Consider the following 16963-nt stretch of genomic DNA (forward strand, 5'->3'; position numbering starts at 1 on the left):
GCTAATTAGTTTCTTAATGCCCAACTGGGCGTTTTTTAACTTTTGACCAAGTGGGCGTTGTAAAGAGAAGTGTATGACGCTGACCAATCAGCGTCATACACTTCTCTCCATTCATGTCCATTTGTAGTCACAGCACAGCGTGATCTCGCGAGATCACGCTGTGCTGTCATTCACAGCGTGATATCGCGAGATCATGCTGTGCTGCGTGAGTAAGTCCCACAGAAACTTTAACGAAGTGTCGGGAGTGTGAATAGACATCGCATCCTGGCTGGAGGCAATGTCTGTTCACTCTCAAGACACTTCAGTACAGTTAATGTGTGCTGTGATTACAAATAGACATGAATGGAGAGAAGTGTATGATGCTGATTGATCAGCGTCATGCACTTTTCTTTACAACGTCCACTTGGTAAAAAAGTAAAAAAACGCCCAGTTGAGCATTAAGAAAGTCATTAGCATAAATCTAAAATTGTTCATAACTTGCTAAAAAATTATCGTTTTTCAAAATAAAAACCACTGTTATCTACATTACAGCGCCGATCAAATTATGTAGAAGATAGGGCATTTATAATCTGGTGACAGAGCCTCTTTAAGGTCATCCCCTAAGCCGTCTCTTCTTCTGAGTATTTTTTTAAAACTTTTTTTGGGTATCAACTCTGAAACTGCCCCCTCTTCCACAATATTAAATAATCTTAGTACATTAACAGTGTATGAAATCAGCTGACTGATGGATCTACCAGTTCATTTTACCATTACATAAATATCAAAATGATAAACTCTTAGAAAGCTGTTTGAAGGGGAACAATAGCTGTTATCACTTATATATAGAATTAATCTACGTAAAAAGTTGACTAACCTTATAAATTTTGCATTGCTTATCTTGCAATGGTCCTGAGCTACAGCCTATATTATAATCCAGAGCTGCATTCACAGTTCTGCAGGCTAAACTCTGCCAACATTTCTTGTTTGTTCAGTGTCTGTACAGAGAATGCAGATTAGCATATATAGCAGTCACAAATTTAGTGTTTACACCAGGCGCTGTACAGCTGTTACATGTGTCTGTGAACAAACTTGCTGTTTCCAATAGCAACTACACTAGTGAAAGAATTTCATTTTTCTCAACCTGTTGCAGGAAAATATTATGGCCCAGTTTGTGGAAGATTAACTTGTACAAATATATGAATGGCCCATACAAGAAATATAATGAAAACCTGTTCCATGTAAAATCCCCTCAAAAAACAAAGGGGCACTCCCTCCGTCTGGAGAAAATAAGGTTCAATCTGCAGAGGCGACAAGCCTTCTTTACTGTGAGAATTTTTTTTTTTACTGTATAGGAAAGAGCAGTCTACTATTTTCTTATACAAAGGGACACAAAATAACAAAGTATGCAGTAAAAGTTTTTTTTACATTTGGATTTAACTGTTCATTCACTCTGAATTTACTACTGGATAGACTTAGGGATCAGGTTACATGCTGCCCATAGAAGTCTATGTAGAGGGAACAAGAGCAGAGTGAGAGAGAGGCTGACACACACACAGACGCTGCTGCAGCTTCTGGTGAGTGTTATATCTCACCCAGCGCTGGATTCTCTGCTACACTGCTCATTACTGCTGTATAATGTCCTCTATTCTGCTGCAGCTTCTATATATTTGATAAATACAGATATGAGAAAAGGATTCACCTCTTTTCTATGTGCTGTGTTTAGAAGACATGATAGCAGTTAGGCTCTGCCCACTAGACCAGAGACAACTGAGAATTAGAGATAGGACCTATAGAGGGAGAAACTTCTAAAAAAAATGCAGAATACAAGCCATATAATTGCCAGGTATTATTTTATTCCTTTTGTGCACACATATGACAGGTTAGTCTAAAAAGTCATCTCAAAGTGTAAGTACAAAGAAGTTTAGAAACATTGTAAGGTATTTGCATTACTTATCTGGTACTGATCCTGAGTTAAAGCCCATATTATAGTCCAGAGCTGCATTCACAATTCTGGTTGTAATTGAAAATTGTCAGCAAGCTTGTTGACAGACACCCCTCTGAAAGCTCATCTGAGCTCCTATATTTGAAGTGCACTGTCAGATTTTCCTACAACAGATTATTGTGTAGTGCCTGGTATAAAGACAACACTTCCAAAAATGCAAATGACCACAGAAAGAACTGTATGGACACTAAACAAACAGGGAATGTTATGGCATACTGCGATAGATGTAGGCGTGTTTAAAAAATAAATAAAAATGATCATAAGGAATAAACCATAGTGAGTATTTCAGATTAATTTAGTCATCTGAAAAAGATTGTGACTTTTATCATCCAGCATGGTGACATAGATTACACTTATCTACTCTTAGAAAGCCTTTCCTTTGCGACTCTACTACAGTCGTAGCAGTGCTGAGAGATTCAGATGTAGATTATCTAAGGCACTATTCATATCACACCTTTGGCCTACGTTTAACGTATATGCTGGGAAAAGCTCCAGACGTATACGTTATTTGTAGAGTTGTGAGAGTTGCCAAACAGTGGCAACCAGTCATGAATCCTTAGACTGTTATGGGATATGTTTAACATATATGCCATAAAATCTCAGGACCTTTTCATAATGACCTATGGGTGACGAATGCCACTGTTAGGCATCAGTCACAGACATTCATCACCCATATACTTTCATGGTGTCCGTTTAACGTATAAGGAAAAACTCATGACATATATGTAAAAGAGATGCCTGATGTATGCCATACAGTGGCAAACGTCACCCATGGGTTCCGATGTTAAGAAAACGCATACTACGTGGTATGCGTTTTTTGCAGAATCCCGTTGTATGGATTAGCATAGTCTACTACGCTATTCCATAAACAAAAAATAGGTATACCGACGTATGCCAGCCTGACGGAGGACAAAAGGACGCTCTGTGGAGCCCTATGGACACTATGAAGGTATACACCAGGAGCTTTCCCAAGGTACACGCTAAACCTCACAGACGTGATGTGAACAGGGCCTAAGTTTGTTATTTGACACACATTGTAGTATTCTCTGCAGTAAACCTAATGCATTGGTTATAATGATTCACTAATAGTTACAGTAAAAAACTAATTCAGTCACATCTATATATAAACCTGTTTATGTCCTGCTTATTTGCAGGTTTTTTATGGTTTGCTTGTGTATAGTGTCTGTGTTGTTTTTCCAGTCAATCAATATGTTTGTACTTTTACCAAATTCACAGTTCTACACTTCTCTTTGCCAACTTATAATCGATAATCTGCCAGTGACCCGCTGGTTATTTAAAGTGGACGATGAATTTGGCCGAAATGGGACAGCTTTCTGCGACATTGCAGCGCACCTTCCATGTTATGCCTGGGCAGTAAAAGAGCGTCGGAGGTACAGTGAAGAAACATGGAAGCAAAAGTGGGCACAGGTGAGTCCCTATTACAGGTAATGGTACCCAAGTTCATCACAGATGGGGTTAACAGACCTGCATTGTCAGTAACAGCAGCTTCAAAGCCTCAGGATCCTGCACACCGGCAATGCTTTAATGTCCTGTTATTCCCCGACCTGTTCTGTTCCTTAATGAGGACAATGTAAGAGTGTCGTCGGCAGCGGCACAGCCGGTGAACGCTGGCAGGTTATTAAAACATTACAGCATCTTGATGAAAGACTTTCCTGCAGGCTAAGAACGACAGAACAAGACTCCATTCCACTGCGATGATTAGAAATGAGTGTATGTCTCTGAGCGCTAAATTATGTTAATAGTTACAAATTGAGGTATTTGCATAACAGTTTATGATACATAATGAACAAGTTCCCCTTTCTCTGTGTGTGTCACATCACTGAGACCTGTGCCTGCAATAGAAGGATGAAGAAGACTGATGCTTGAGAAGCTGTTATTGTCAACTCCGCCTGGCTGTATAGATAATCCTTAATACTGACCAGTTCTTCTACTACTACCCGGTCACTACTGACCACTGCTCCTGGCTGCTGATATGTGCACTTTTCATTTTTAATATCTACTAATAATCTAAGTGGACAAAAATGTAATTTGACAATATGTGTTTTAGTTTCCATTCACTTTGTTCATACTAGATAGAGAAATACTATTATATATTAGTAATCCATATGTCTAAGGCTTCATTCACATGTGCGTCAGGGCTCCGTTCAGGGGTTCCGTCATAGCTTTCCGTCAGGGGAATCCATGATGAAATCCAAACTGAAACAAACGGAAACCATAGGTTTCAATGGTAATGTATCCAGTGCAAATGGTTTCAGTTTGTCCCTCTTGTGTAAGGGTTAAGTCGATTTGATAAAATGAATAGTGCAGTCGACTATGTTATTGTTTCCATCAAAACGACGGAACCCTTGCACAATGGTAACAAACGGAAACCATTTGCACCGGTTCTGTCACCATTGAAATCAATGGTGAATCAAACGGAAATCTTTTTACTGTCCAGTTATGTCACATTTAGATAATAAAGGGGGTCTTTTGACCAAAACACGTCTACCAGCCCCCATTAGTTAGGGTCAAGTACCATGCAATAAAATATTGATTTCAGTATTTGCCCTACACAATAGTTCCTTCTCAGATAATAGCAGTCGTCCCAGTATAAGGACCTGAAAAGATTAGCTGGTCTAGAGGTGGTGGTGGGGGTCACAGAAACTGAAATGGGGATTTTCAACATGGACAACACCTTAAATTGGTTTTCTGAAGTGTCTTGTGTCAAAGTGGGTTTTAGATATTCCCCCCCCCAAAAAAAAATCAAGGTTCACATACATGTGGGTTGAATTCTGAAAACCAGTGATGAATGAATATGTTGTCCATAGCAACCAACTAAACTTCAATTACAAACCTAGTTTGTACTAGATGAAAGCAATGGAAGCCAGTGGCTGCTACAACATCGACAACCTCGTATTACACTACTTTTCATGTCTCCATATTTCTTTGTTGAATGTTTTCTGATTTGCTAATACAACAAAGATCAAATATTGGCTGGGATATTTTATGCCACCTAGTAGGCAGGTGCATGCATGGAAGTAGTTTAAGGACTTCTGCTGGGAAATCCATCTCATCCATGATAAATTAGTGGGCAGAAGATTCTCCCCCAATCCCACAGTAATTGTCCCCGGTTTCAGGTTTTTTTATTTATTTTTTTGCGATTAGGACGCTCATTGGGAAGAGACCTACACAAATAGATATTTCTAACAACATAAGCAATTTTCCCCATATTCATCTCATGGGACATATCATATCTTTGCATTGTTTCACATATATTTTTCTCAGACGATAGTACTATAAATGCTATTATTGAAGCATTTACTGACAACAGCTAAAAAAGAATGTAAAAGCTTAAGTGATAAGTCCTGGTTGGTCCAATGAGCTTTGTTATTAAGTGCCAACATCATATACTTCCCTCTCCAGAGGAACGACATATGGGGGGGAATATGTTAAAGAGGCTCTGTCACCAGATTCTCAAATCCCTATCTCCTATTGCATGTGATCGGCGCTGCAATGTAGAGAACAGTAACGTTCTTGTTTTTTTTTTTTAAAACGTTCATTTTTGGCCAAGTTATGAGCTATTTTATATATATGCAAATGAGGTTTGAAATGGACAACTGGGCGTTTTTTTTTCGTTATGTCCAACTGGGCGTGTGTTGTGTTTTTAACTGGGCGTGTTTACTTGTATGATGCTGACCAATCAGTGACCAGTCAGCATCATACACTCATCTACATTTATTTACACAGCAGCGATGTGCAGCCACATAAACAAAGATTAACGTTAATCAAGTGTCCTGATAATGAATACACATGATCATCCAGCCTGGACGTCATGTGTATTCAGAATCCTGATACTTCTGAATCTTTTCTGTGAGATTTCCAGCAAGGGAAACGAAATCTCGTTTACCTCCGTAATCTCGCGAGGCACCGGATGTTTTGAACGGTATTCAGTAGTTGGAGCCAGAAGCAGATGGCGCCGACCACTGCATACAGGCTGTTCAGCAGAACTGCAGCTCTGCTCCTATTCACATGAATATGAGCAGTACTGCAGCTCGGCCACTATTTGACCGGAGCCATCTGCTTCCAGCAATATCGTCCTGTGCCCGGAGGCATCGAGAGTGGCGGATCGGTGTAGGGTCTGGGTGTCGGACACGCACCGATCATATACTGATGACCTATCCGTGGATAGGTCATCAGTTGTCAGAACGTGGAAAACCCCATTAAGATACAAGCTATATCAATGTTTAAATAATTGTCAAATTATATGACAAAGATGGTACAAAATGTACTTCTTTAAATCTCAGATATTAAATTATATTTTTATAGTAAAAATTCAAGATTTTTTGCCCTTGTAGAAATGTTGACAATGAATATGATTTTACAATTGGATTTGAAGATTTCTCAAATAATTTTTTGTTGCCGTTTCCATGTAAATTTTATGTTACAGTAAATGGCCAGCATTAATAATGATGACGTAAAAAATGCTACAGAAAATGAGTTTCTATGCCAGTGAGCGTGAATGCATGTTGTTGCTTTCTTGCTTTTCTAGCATCATCTGGTTCATGAAGCCTACCATGTGTAAGTTACCCATATGTCATTTTAACTGTACACCATCATTCCAGAATCTGAACATGATATTCTTGACGCAAATCCCTCATGTGCATTAAAATCTCATTGAAGTCTATGAACCATTAGCATTAGCTATGATATGGCACAAAAATGTACAGTGCATTTGGTTGGGGTCCCAACTCACAGATCAACCCCCCACTAGTGCATTTATTTGACTTGTCCTTATAATATGTCAGAAGTTTTTTAAACCACTGTTACACTTTTAAAGCGGTACTCCAGCATCCTCCCGTTATTATAGCTTATTTGCCTCCCTATATGTGTGGTAATTACATCATAATTTCTTTCTCATTGGCATCAGCATCCATGCATTGCCCTCTTGGTAAGCTTGTCGTAAGGCATAGCAGGCAATCTGAACAAGCGGAGCCAGGGAGAGCAATATCCGGAACCAGTGACGTCATCAGAAAGAGACAGGACATGGATTTGTGACTACCGCTGACTACACTAAGCATTCATAGTTCTGCCTTATGCAGATATAAAATGCAGCCATGGATTTTACATGGCTATAGTATTTAACAACAGATGACAGCACATTTGGTACAGGCATATTTTTATTTTTTCCATTTTTATTATAATTAATTTGGAAGAGGATTTTTAGGGTTTTCATCATTACGTGCTGATTAACTTTGTGAGCCAGACAGTTATAAAATACAATCTAGCACCTGCTGGTGTTCATGATGTACTGCACTCAGGGTATAAATGACTGGAAGTTTCCTGCATAACTTTTCCAAGAATTCACAAATACTCTTTTTTTCTAGGTAGTATAAATTAATGCGTTATTCATATGAATGTAGGACATTTGTCCAGACACATTGTATGAGTAGCTTTAAACTGTCAACAATTATTTGATCTTTACAGTATAGCACCCACATTTTTCTTATTCCCAATCCTGAAAAATAAGGGTTTCTGATGTAATTCTTAAGTATTTGCTTCTTGATTTGTTCCACCAGTCTACACTGTGCTGCTTTAGCCTGTAGTGATCTTTAGTGACAGATAATCCCATGATGCTGTGCAGTCTACCTCTTCAACACCTCTCATGTCCCCCCATCTTTTGTGGGCAGGCCTAAAAGGGTTAAGTAATCTTTCTCACCGTGGGGTTTTGGCTGCATTCCCCATATCTAGGGCAGTCATCAGACTCCTGCTGTTCACTGTGTTCTGCTGACAAATGACGAGTGTGAATTCCTTATGGCATCCCCTGTTTGCAGTAAAATTAGATCAGACTCAGACAACAGACCCTCATGCTATCCCTTAGCTAAACTGTAGGATCCGGAGATAGGGGCCAATAGCACGACCTGCTTTAACCCCATTATTTATATAAAAAGGTTCATCACATTCATCCCTCTCTCCACAAAATGATTGACAGTAAAGATCTAAAATAATATACCGATCACAATGGCAGGATGTTAATCAGTTATGAATATACCCCTTTAAGCGGAGCTGTCTGGAAATGAGCGTTAAATGCTTATTCTTATGAGAACTTTGCCCTGAGGGGCTGCATTTAAAATCTATTGTTCAGAGCAGCGCTCCCAAATGGGGTTTTCCCAGCAGTATAGCATTAGCACATAATTTCCAAATCAGCTTGCAAAGAAATATGATGTTTACAAAACTCTATAGACATGTATAATCACTATTTCTTAACGTAACGCTATTTGCGTTAAATATTGATTCAAGTGTCGTCTGAGGACAATTTCAGGGTTAAATAAATAAAATGAAGTAACCCCACAGATGCCAGAATCTTCAGTAAAGCGCTTATAGGGCATGATTATTTAGTTGGGTCACTCAGCGCAATTTGTTGTAACCTAGTAAATCAAAGGAAACGTGAAAATATATTAAGACAAAGATGTATACTTAGCCGTAGTGATGTATTGGGACTGATAATAATATCATGAAAAATGATATAGCAATAAAGAAAATGATATAATAACACACAGGGCAATTTAATAAGCAGCAATATAATATCATGTAGAGCAATGTGTTTGTGGGCCCCCCAGGTATCAATCTCGTGTTCTGCTCGCTATTGATTTAATTCACTTGGATCCCTCCGTGTTAATTTTTCATATGCTTACAAAACAACCCTTTGATTTTCTGTCACTCGTTAATTACACTGTTTTGCCATTAAATAGGAGGCTTTGTGTAAACTAATTACTAGGTAATCATCGTCGTCCACGAACGCGCTGCTTGTACCTTTTTATTCCATCCTACAAAAAACGCTTCACCGTCTGCGCTCGAGCCCCCTCTCCACTTGCAATCATTAGCTTCTACTAATTCACAGCGTTACTGCCGAAGAGAGGGGGACTTGTAATTGTGGCCATATCAGTACTGTTAATTACCGAAGTAGAACATTGAAATGATGCCAAGGACCATTGTTAGAAGCAAATAAAAAAAAAATCACACACAGACCAAAAAAAAAAAGAGTTTGAATGTTATTTTCACCATCTGGGGAGCAGAATAAAGGAAAACAGCAAGAAAACAGCAGTGACAAAATATCATAACTGCAGCTCCAGGCCTCATAGGCCAGATGGAGGAAAGAGATGCTACAACATCAATTGGATACGGAGGGCCAAGTTCCAGCAGCCGAGCTGTGACAAGTGAAGAAGAGGGGCAGAGATACGCAATGTGTTCTTATAGGGCCGGTTTTATCTCATTTTCTGTCAGAGAAGGAAGAAGTATGTCAGTGTTGTTACAGCGCCATAAAGCGTTGTGTCTAGTCCTGTAAAGCAAGATTTCCCAGTATCTGGTACTTATGAAAGTAACTGTATACCAAGTTACCCAAAATGGCTGTCATGTTATTCCTATCCGCCCTAATACTGGGATTTTCTCCAGTATAAACATTTAGTGCAGACAGCATTGAAGTTGCTGCACCAGAAACAGCGCATTTGTCCACCATATTTCCATAGCATCTGGTTATGACTTTTTTTCTTCTTTTTTTTTTTACGTAGCTTTTTCTGTTTGTAGCTGTGGCTAAAATGTGGCAGACATGCAGCTCATTTATAATGCAAGTACAACATTTTCCAAGGCAAAACACTGTCGCTTATGTAGCAGAAAGGTTTTGATAAAGGGTGAAATGTTTCATGTTTATGTTGTAAAATGTAACAATTTGTTATACACAAAATAAGTATTCTAAGTGAATCTTGTGCTAATGTGTGGACGAAATGTTCAACCAAAAGTGTCATACCTATGCTGGCCATACACATAAGATGTGCTGTCGGCCATATTAATTAGATGATCTTGTTGAATTTGCAGCTTGAGGCCTTATTCACACAAATGTGTGCGTTTTGCACGTGCAAAAAACGCTGCGTTTTGCGCGCTTTACAGTTCCGTGTGTCATCAGTGAATGGTGCGTGGCTGTGTGATTTTCACGCATATGCCATCCTACACGCGGTTTTGATGTTTCGAAAAAGAAATGAAGGAAGTGCTTCCGTGTGCCGCGTGTGATTTTTACGCACCCATTGACTTCAATGGGTGCGTGATGCGCGAAAAACAGCCAAGTATAGGACATGTCGTGAGTTTTACGCAGCGGACACACGCTACGTGAAAATTATGGAATGTCTGAACGGCCCCATTGACTAACATAGGTCCGTGCGACGCGCGTGATTTTCACGCGCATATCACAGACGTCAAAAACACGTTCATGTAGATAAGGCCTAAGACTCGCTCCAGACGGCCATAACGCGGCCCCATTTTAACGTCTGTATTATGGCTGCCTCTCTTGCATTTCTACTGAATCAAGCTTAGGTCACCATAGTACCTTATTGTGACCTAGGTTCAGTTCAGTAGAACCACAAGAGGTCCGAGTATTGGGACTGTGATACGGACGCTAAAATGGAGCCGCATTATTTCCTCCTGAAACCTTAGTCTGGGTTCACACCCTACCGATTTATTGAGGATTATTTCAAATGGCTTCCGCACCGAAAATCTAAGCCAACTGAATGCAACTAAATGGTGTTTTTTCTAAACCCCATTAACATACTGAAAAATCAATGTAGATTTAAGGGCATTCTGTGAAAATGTGTACAGTGTAGGCAAAATCCATGTGTGACCCTAGCTTTACTGGAACATTTATTTGATAGCTGTATATGCTATTGCTGTCCTATTTTGCAATCTTCCTATACCTCAATAAAAATTCACTGTAAAGTGGGTGCCCACTGATAGGACAGGTCAGTCCCCTGGAGTGTAGAAATTGAAATGTGGCCTCTAACGTCTAAAGCACAACCCCACCCTCTATGACTACACAATTTAAAGAGGCTCTGTCACCAGATTTTGCAGCCCCTATCTGCTATTGCAGCAGATCGGCGCTGCAATGTAGATTACAGTAACGTTTTTATTTTTAAAAAACAAGCATTTTTGGCCAAGTTATGACCATTTTTGTATTTATGCAAATGAGGCTTGCAAAAGTACAACTGGGCGTGTTGAAAAGTAAAAGTCCAAGTGGGCGTGTATTATGTGCGTAAATCGGGGCGTTTTTACTACTTTTACTAGCTGGGCGTTCTGATGAGAAGTATCATCCACTTCTCTTCAGAACGCCCAGCTTCTGGCAGTGCAGATCTGTGACGTCACTCACAGGTCCTGCATCGTGTCGGCCACATCGGCACCAGAGGCTACAGTTGATTCTGCAGCAGCATCAGCGTTTGCAGGTAAGTAGCTACATCGACTTACCTGCTAACGCCGATGCTGCTGCAGAATCATCTGTAGCCTCTGGTGCCGATGTGTCCTCGCTCGTCTGACACGATGCAGGACCTGGGGAAGTGACGTCACAGCGTGATCTCTCGAGAACACGCTGTGTGTCTGCACTGCCAGAAGCTGGGCGTTCTGAAGAGAAGTAAAAACGCCCCGATGTACGCACATAATACACGCCCAGTTGTACTTTTACTTTTCAACACGCCCAGTTGTACTTTTGCAAGCCTCATTTGCATAAATACAAAAATGGTCATAACTTGGCCAAAAATGCTCGTTTTTTAAAAATAAAAACGTTACTGTAATCTACATTGCAGCGCCGATCTGCTGCAATAGCAGATAGGGGTTGCAAAATCTGGTGACAGAGCCTCTTTAAGCATCCTGTTGCCCCCTTGACCACTGCCATCCTGCTGCTACCACCAGTACTGTGCCCGCTGCTGCCCAAATTACTGTACCTGCCCAATGCCTCAAAATTCTATACTAAAGAAATAATAGTGCATAACTATAATGTCCATGAAAATAATAGTACCACACACATAGTGCCCCCTAAATAATAGCGTCACACACAGTGTAACCAAAAATAATAGTGCCCCCAAAAATAATAATGCCACACTCCGTGTCCCCAAAATAATTAGTATCTTGTTACAGTTACTATTATAATTTGGTGATATGAGTAAGAATTAGTAGGGCTGTGACAACTTTTTTTTTTTTTAAATACAACAAAAAACAGTGGTTGTCACACACAAATCTAGTCAAACAAGCCATTTTATTGTAACCAGCTCAATGGAAATAAAATACAGTTGATGTAAACAACTGTGTCACTACCCCATTCTTCTGTAGAATGCATTGAATTAAATCATATGGGGAAACACTTAAAAATTGGCTTCTATTTATGTACAATATATAGTCTAAAGCAGACTTAAAAATTTTTTTCTTTTAATCTGCTAAACATCAACTGAGGATTAATGTCTGCCACGAATATAATGTACCTGTGTATTTATTGGCTCAGGAAATGGACTTTAAATTAAGATTATAATAATAATATTGATTTGTGTTTAGCTAATGAAAAAGACCTGATAATTCCATAACACGTATAATCATTTATATTAGACATTTTTATATATGAATACCTAGAGAATAAGGGTTGGAAGGGGCAAATATGTGTGTAATGTTGTCATCATTTATTCATTGCACATTATTTATATAGCACTTACATCCTACCGAGAATACACTCATATTGGTCCTTGTCCCCAGTGGGACAATCTAATTTCCGTGTCTTAAGCAATTTCCCTATCATAGAAATGCAATCAGAGCAGTGTTGAGAGGAATCCCGCGTAAACATTCGTAGAACATACAAACTCCATGTACTGTGTGCCCTGGTTATATCTGTACCCGTGACCTCAGTACTGCCAGGCAGCTGTACTCACCACGGAGCCAAATTGTTGCTTATGGATCTCTGTTTTTACTGACACAAGGACCTAATTCCTTTTATATTGCAATGGGGTCTTCTGGGACCTACATTTTTAATTTTCATAAAGCAGCTACAAATAAATAAAAAAGTGATTTACCAATATACTCCCTGTTGGGATTCTGCCCTCCGTCCCTGCTGTGAGAAAGGCCAAGTCCTCACTTAAATGCATTTCCAATGGACTTTAGTGATTTATGCACATCTCCATGGGTATGGATATTGTAATAACGTGATTATGTCACATTGCCGCAATGGATGTCATATGAACCAACTGGTCGCATGTAAGTAAGCCATTTTTTTTCCGCAATTGCTTCATGTAAAGAAAAAAAAAAAAAGGTTCCCACAAAATGTATTAGCTGTTGTAAACGGAACTATGCTACTAGGGTCTATAGCACTGTAATATTGTACCTATTTAACAGGTGACTGCTCTCACATAAATATTCCTCCCACATCAGGAAAAAGTCCTGCAGAGGATTGCTCAGGAACTTCCACAGGTCTTGGAGCATTATGGACAGCCAGAGAACAGGAGCCGTAATCCAACATGGGACAAGTTTCTACAGGCCTTAGTGAGCCGAGGTCAGTGTGGGTGCCCTTTTCCTTTATCACCATCACACCATAGAAGAATACAGAAGCCTTCCTCTGTTAGGCCTCTGCATCCCCAGAAATGGGATTGGATCCAAAAACAGAGATGCGTAAGGCTGAATTCACACGAGCATGTTTGGTTCGTAAAGGATGGAACGTATTTCGTCCGCAAGTCCCGGACCGAACACACTGCAGGGAGCCGGGCTCCTAGCATCATAGTTATGTACGACGCTAGGAGTCCCTGCCTCTCCGTGGAACTACTGTCACATACTGAAGACATGATTACAGTACGGGACAGTTGTCCTGCAGCGAGGCAGGGACTCCTAGCGTCGTACATAACACAGCAGTCGTTCACACAGCAGTATATTGGTCAGTATTTGAAAGCCAAAACCAGAAGTGGGTCTAAAACACAGAACAGAAGAGATGCAAATCTCTCCATTATACTTTCTCTGTGTAGGTTCCACTTTTGGTTTTCGCTTATAAATACTACTGCTTGTGTATTTCCCCATACAAGGCCTCATTTGCACTTGTGTATATTGGCTCTGTATTCTGTTTGCATAAAGTAAAATACGGAGCCAATGTTATTCTATTCGATAGCATGAATGCTTTCCCACACGCATGTTTCATCAGATGCCGTATAACGCACCACGTTCCTCCATAGGAATATGTTTTCAGTGCTTCTGTGAGAGAATATCATGTGTTACACAGCACACATATGGAGCAGCACTGATTGAAATATGATGCACAATAAGGTTCAGTTTTGCTTACCGTATTGCGGACCAAAATTTGCTTATAAATCAGTGAGAGAAAAGGGCAAAAAAAAAGGCCAAAAATAGAGTGCTGTTAAAAAAAATACGCAACAGGGACTCAAAAACAGACAATTTACTATCTCACTGTATAAAGAGAAATGTATAATCCTGACCAAAGCAATAAATCAGTTAGGGGATTCTGGCTATGTATTGATAGCTGCTCCCCTATATGGAACTTTATTACTTAAATTAAAATTTGTCGCTGCTTGCAGGCTTTATCTTATATGATATTTAACTATTTCCAAACTACCTAAGGCCCTGCTCACATCTGCGCTTCGGTATCCGTTGTTCTGCTCTGTCAGAGGATAAACACAACGAAAATGCCAGTAGTTCAGACTCCATGGACTCACCAGAAATGATAACGCAGCGTGCTGCGCTATTGCTTCCGGTATTTTTAGTGGAATCTGCAACGGAGGCCCCTAACAGAGCCTCCAAAGCAGGTGTAAACGTGCCCTAGCAACTTTAAAGTGAATGTCCACCCTTAAACACCATTTTATTTTTTAATCTAAATCGGTAAAAAATTCTGTAATGATTAATTTCTTATTATATTTATAGCAATTGGAGCTTTGTTTTTATGATACAGAGCTCTAAATCTCTATATAGGGGATCTAATGGGAGTCTGTCACAAAGAAGTGACATAGACCCAGCTTATGGCCCTGTTACTTTGAAATTCTTTGTGGGTTTGTGCCCAAACTAAGTGAGACCCAGACTTGAAATTATTATCTCCTTGTACTTTTTGTGTTTCGCGCCTGTTTTACTAGTGTACTTATCCTATGAAATTCCAGGAGGAGTGATTGAGGCTTTCCCACCAGCAGAGAGTATCACCTGCCTTACTATAGATCTACTCATCAACCCAGATGGAGAAATCCAGATGTTGTCCTGTGGGGACCAAATCCACGGCTCCAGCCCATTGCAGTGTGTAGGCAGCTCTGTTCCTCAGTGCTCAGTGCCTCCTGATATAATCACATCAATGTGCAATCGCATTGGAGAGGCCTGCAAGACCCGTGGGGTGCTTGGATATTTGTCCGTAGAACTACTAACATTCATAGACACTCAAAGTCTTGAGCAACAGGTAAGATACTGGCATGCAATACATGTTACAATCTGAAATACCTCACTTTTTCTGTGTCAATGTGGAAGGTGATTCCAACCAAAAAGTAGGAATGTTTTATCATTTTACCCATCAAGGTCCAATTAAAGGGGCTGCCTTTTTACAGACAAACCCTTTGTGAGAACCGAGACCCCTGGAAACCGCTTATTTTGCAGCGGGAAGTTTCCATTGGCTGCTAATTGTAGTACTACATGCCGGCCAATCAAATCCATGTATTTAATGGGCTGGATGGGTCTGTCAGAGTGAGAGCCACTACCTGAATGTCCTGGTTCATAGAGGGGTGTCCTGAGCAGGGGACCCTAATAGGAAATATTAAAAGGGGTTGTCTATATTATAAAAAAATCACAACAAATCAGTTCTGTTTTGATTTAAATTTTCTACCCTCCACTAAAAAAAAAAATTATAAATGAAATCTCTGTGTTTGGAAAACACTTTTGTTTTCCTTTGCACTAGGTTTTTAGAAATAAGTCCCTTTTAAGCTGCATGGCATATTTAATATTACTACAGTACTATTACTGCCTTATTGATTAGCTCCTTATTAAATGGTTTGTTTCTCAAGTCAATAACTACAGTAGATGGTAAGCTCCCCTTGAGCCAGGCATAATGTGAATAAATAACCTATAATAAATATAACCTATATAATAAGGCCCCATGCACACGACCGTGCCCGCAATCACGGCCCGAGATTGCGGGCACGGGCGGCCGCTGACTGACAGCCGCATTTTCGGGCCGTGCTCCCATACAAAGTATGGGAGCACAGCCCGCAAAATGCGAAAGAACGGACATGTTCCATAATTCCCGGAACATTTCCACGGCACTGACACCCTTCCGTAGTGCTACGGAAAGGTGTCAGTGTTCAATGAAAGTGAATGGCTCCGTTTTTGCGGACCGCATTTGCGGTCCGCAAAAACTGAGGTTTTTTGCTGTCGTGTGCATGGGGCCTTAGAGGATAGGTAAGAATAACACACATGTAATTGATGATTTCACTTTAAAAGCCCTGCCATGCAGACACTGCTGGTGAATTGTTAGCTGCATGTGATGTAAAGACTCATCAATGCCCTTTTTGACAGCTATTACCTAGTCACACAACTTAGTAAAAGTGGCAATATGACAGTGGTTTCTGACAGCAGAAACTCTGAAATCTGAATTGTTCTGGTCATGTTTGTCCATCTCTAAATAACAGAAGTGGGCAGCCCCCTTGTGGGCAGCTCGTTACCAGCTGCCGATTAGCACTTCCCTTGCCCCCTGGAGCAGATCCTTACGATGACGGATTGGATCTTTAATAGCCCAGCAGATTCCTGCCAGTTGGTTATTAAGGAGTATCTCGGCAGTGATTCATTTAGAGGGCATTTGCTTGTGAATATGATTTAGAAATTAGCAGGAGTTTAGCAAGAGGCTGGGACTGGCTGACCCCTTAATAATGTTATAATGATGCCATTTAACATTCGCCGCTTACACCACTGACTCAGCTCAGTGCGCCAAGAGTAGTTTTCTTGCTGGCAGGTAGCACAGAGAGGGAGACCCTAAATCTGACCCCACATCAAGTACTGATCAGGACAGATGTCTGTGTGCTGAATGTCGTAGACAACAAGTAAGCTAAGTGGCTGACCTCTTAATTGTGACAATTGCCTATGCTCACTATGACCTTGCAAAAGTCATTACACACTGTATACCAAGTATGCAAATGCAAGACAGCAATTTCCCCCGAACAA

General features: G+C 40.3%; 1 protein-coding gene across 1 annotated transcript in view; it reads left to right on the forward strand.

The window, feature by feature from the left end:
- Nucleotides 1-16963, forward strand: part of IQCH (IQ motif containing H) — a 124580-nt gene that overhangs the window by 79827 nt on the left and 27790 nt on the right. The window contains exons 14-16 of the mRNA XM_075858331.1: nucleotides 3218-3409; nucleotides 13205-13325; nucleotides 14926-15212. Of these exons, the coding sequence (XP_075714446.1) occupies nucleotides 3218-3409; nucleotides 13205-13325; nucleotides 14926-15212 (600 nt within the window). The remainder of the gene's footprint in view (nucleotides 1-3217; nucleotides 3410-13204; nucleotides 13326-14925; nucleotides 15213-16963) is intronic.

The sequence above is a fragment of the Rhinoderma darwinii genome, chromosome 3 (genome assembly GCF_050947455.1).
Source record: "Rhinoderma darwinii isolate aRhiDar2 chromosome 3, aRhiDar2.hap1, whole genome shotgun sequence".
Classification (NCBI taxonomy): Eukaryota; Metazoa; Chordata; class Amphibia; order Anura; family Rhinodermatidae; genus Rhinoderma; species Rhinoderma darwinii.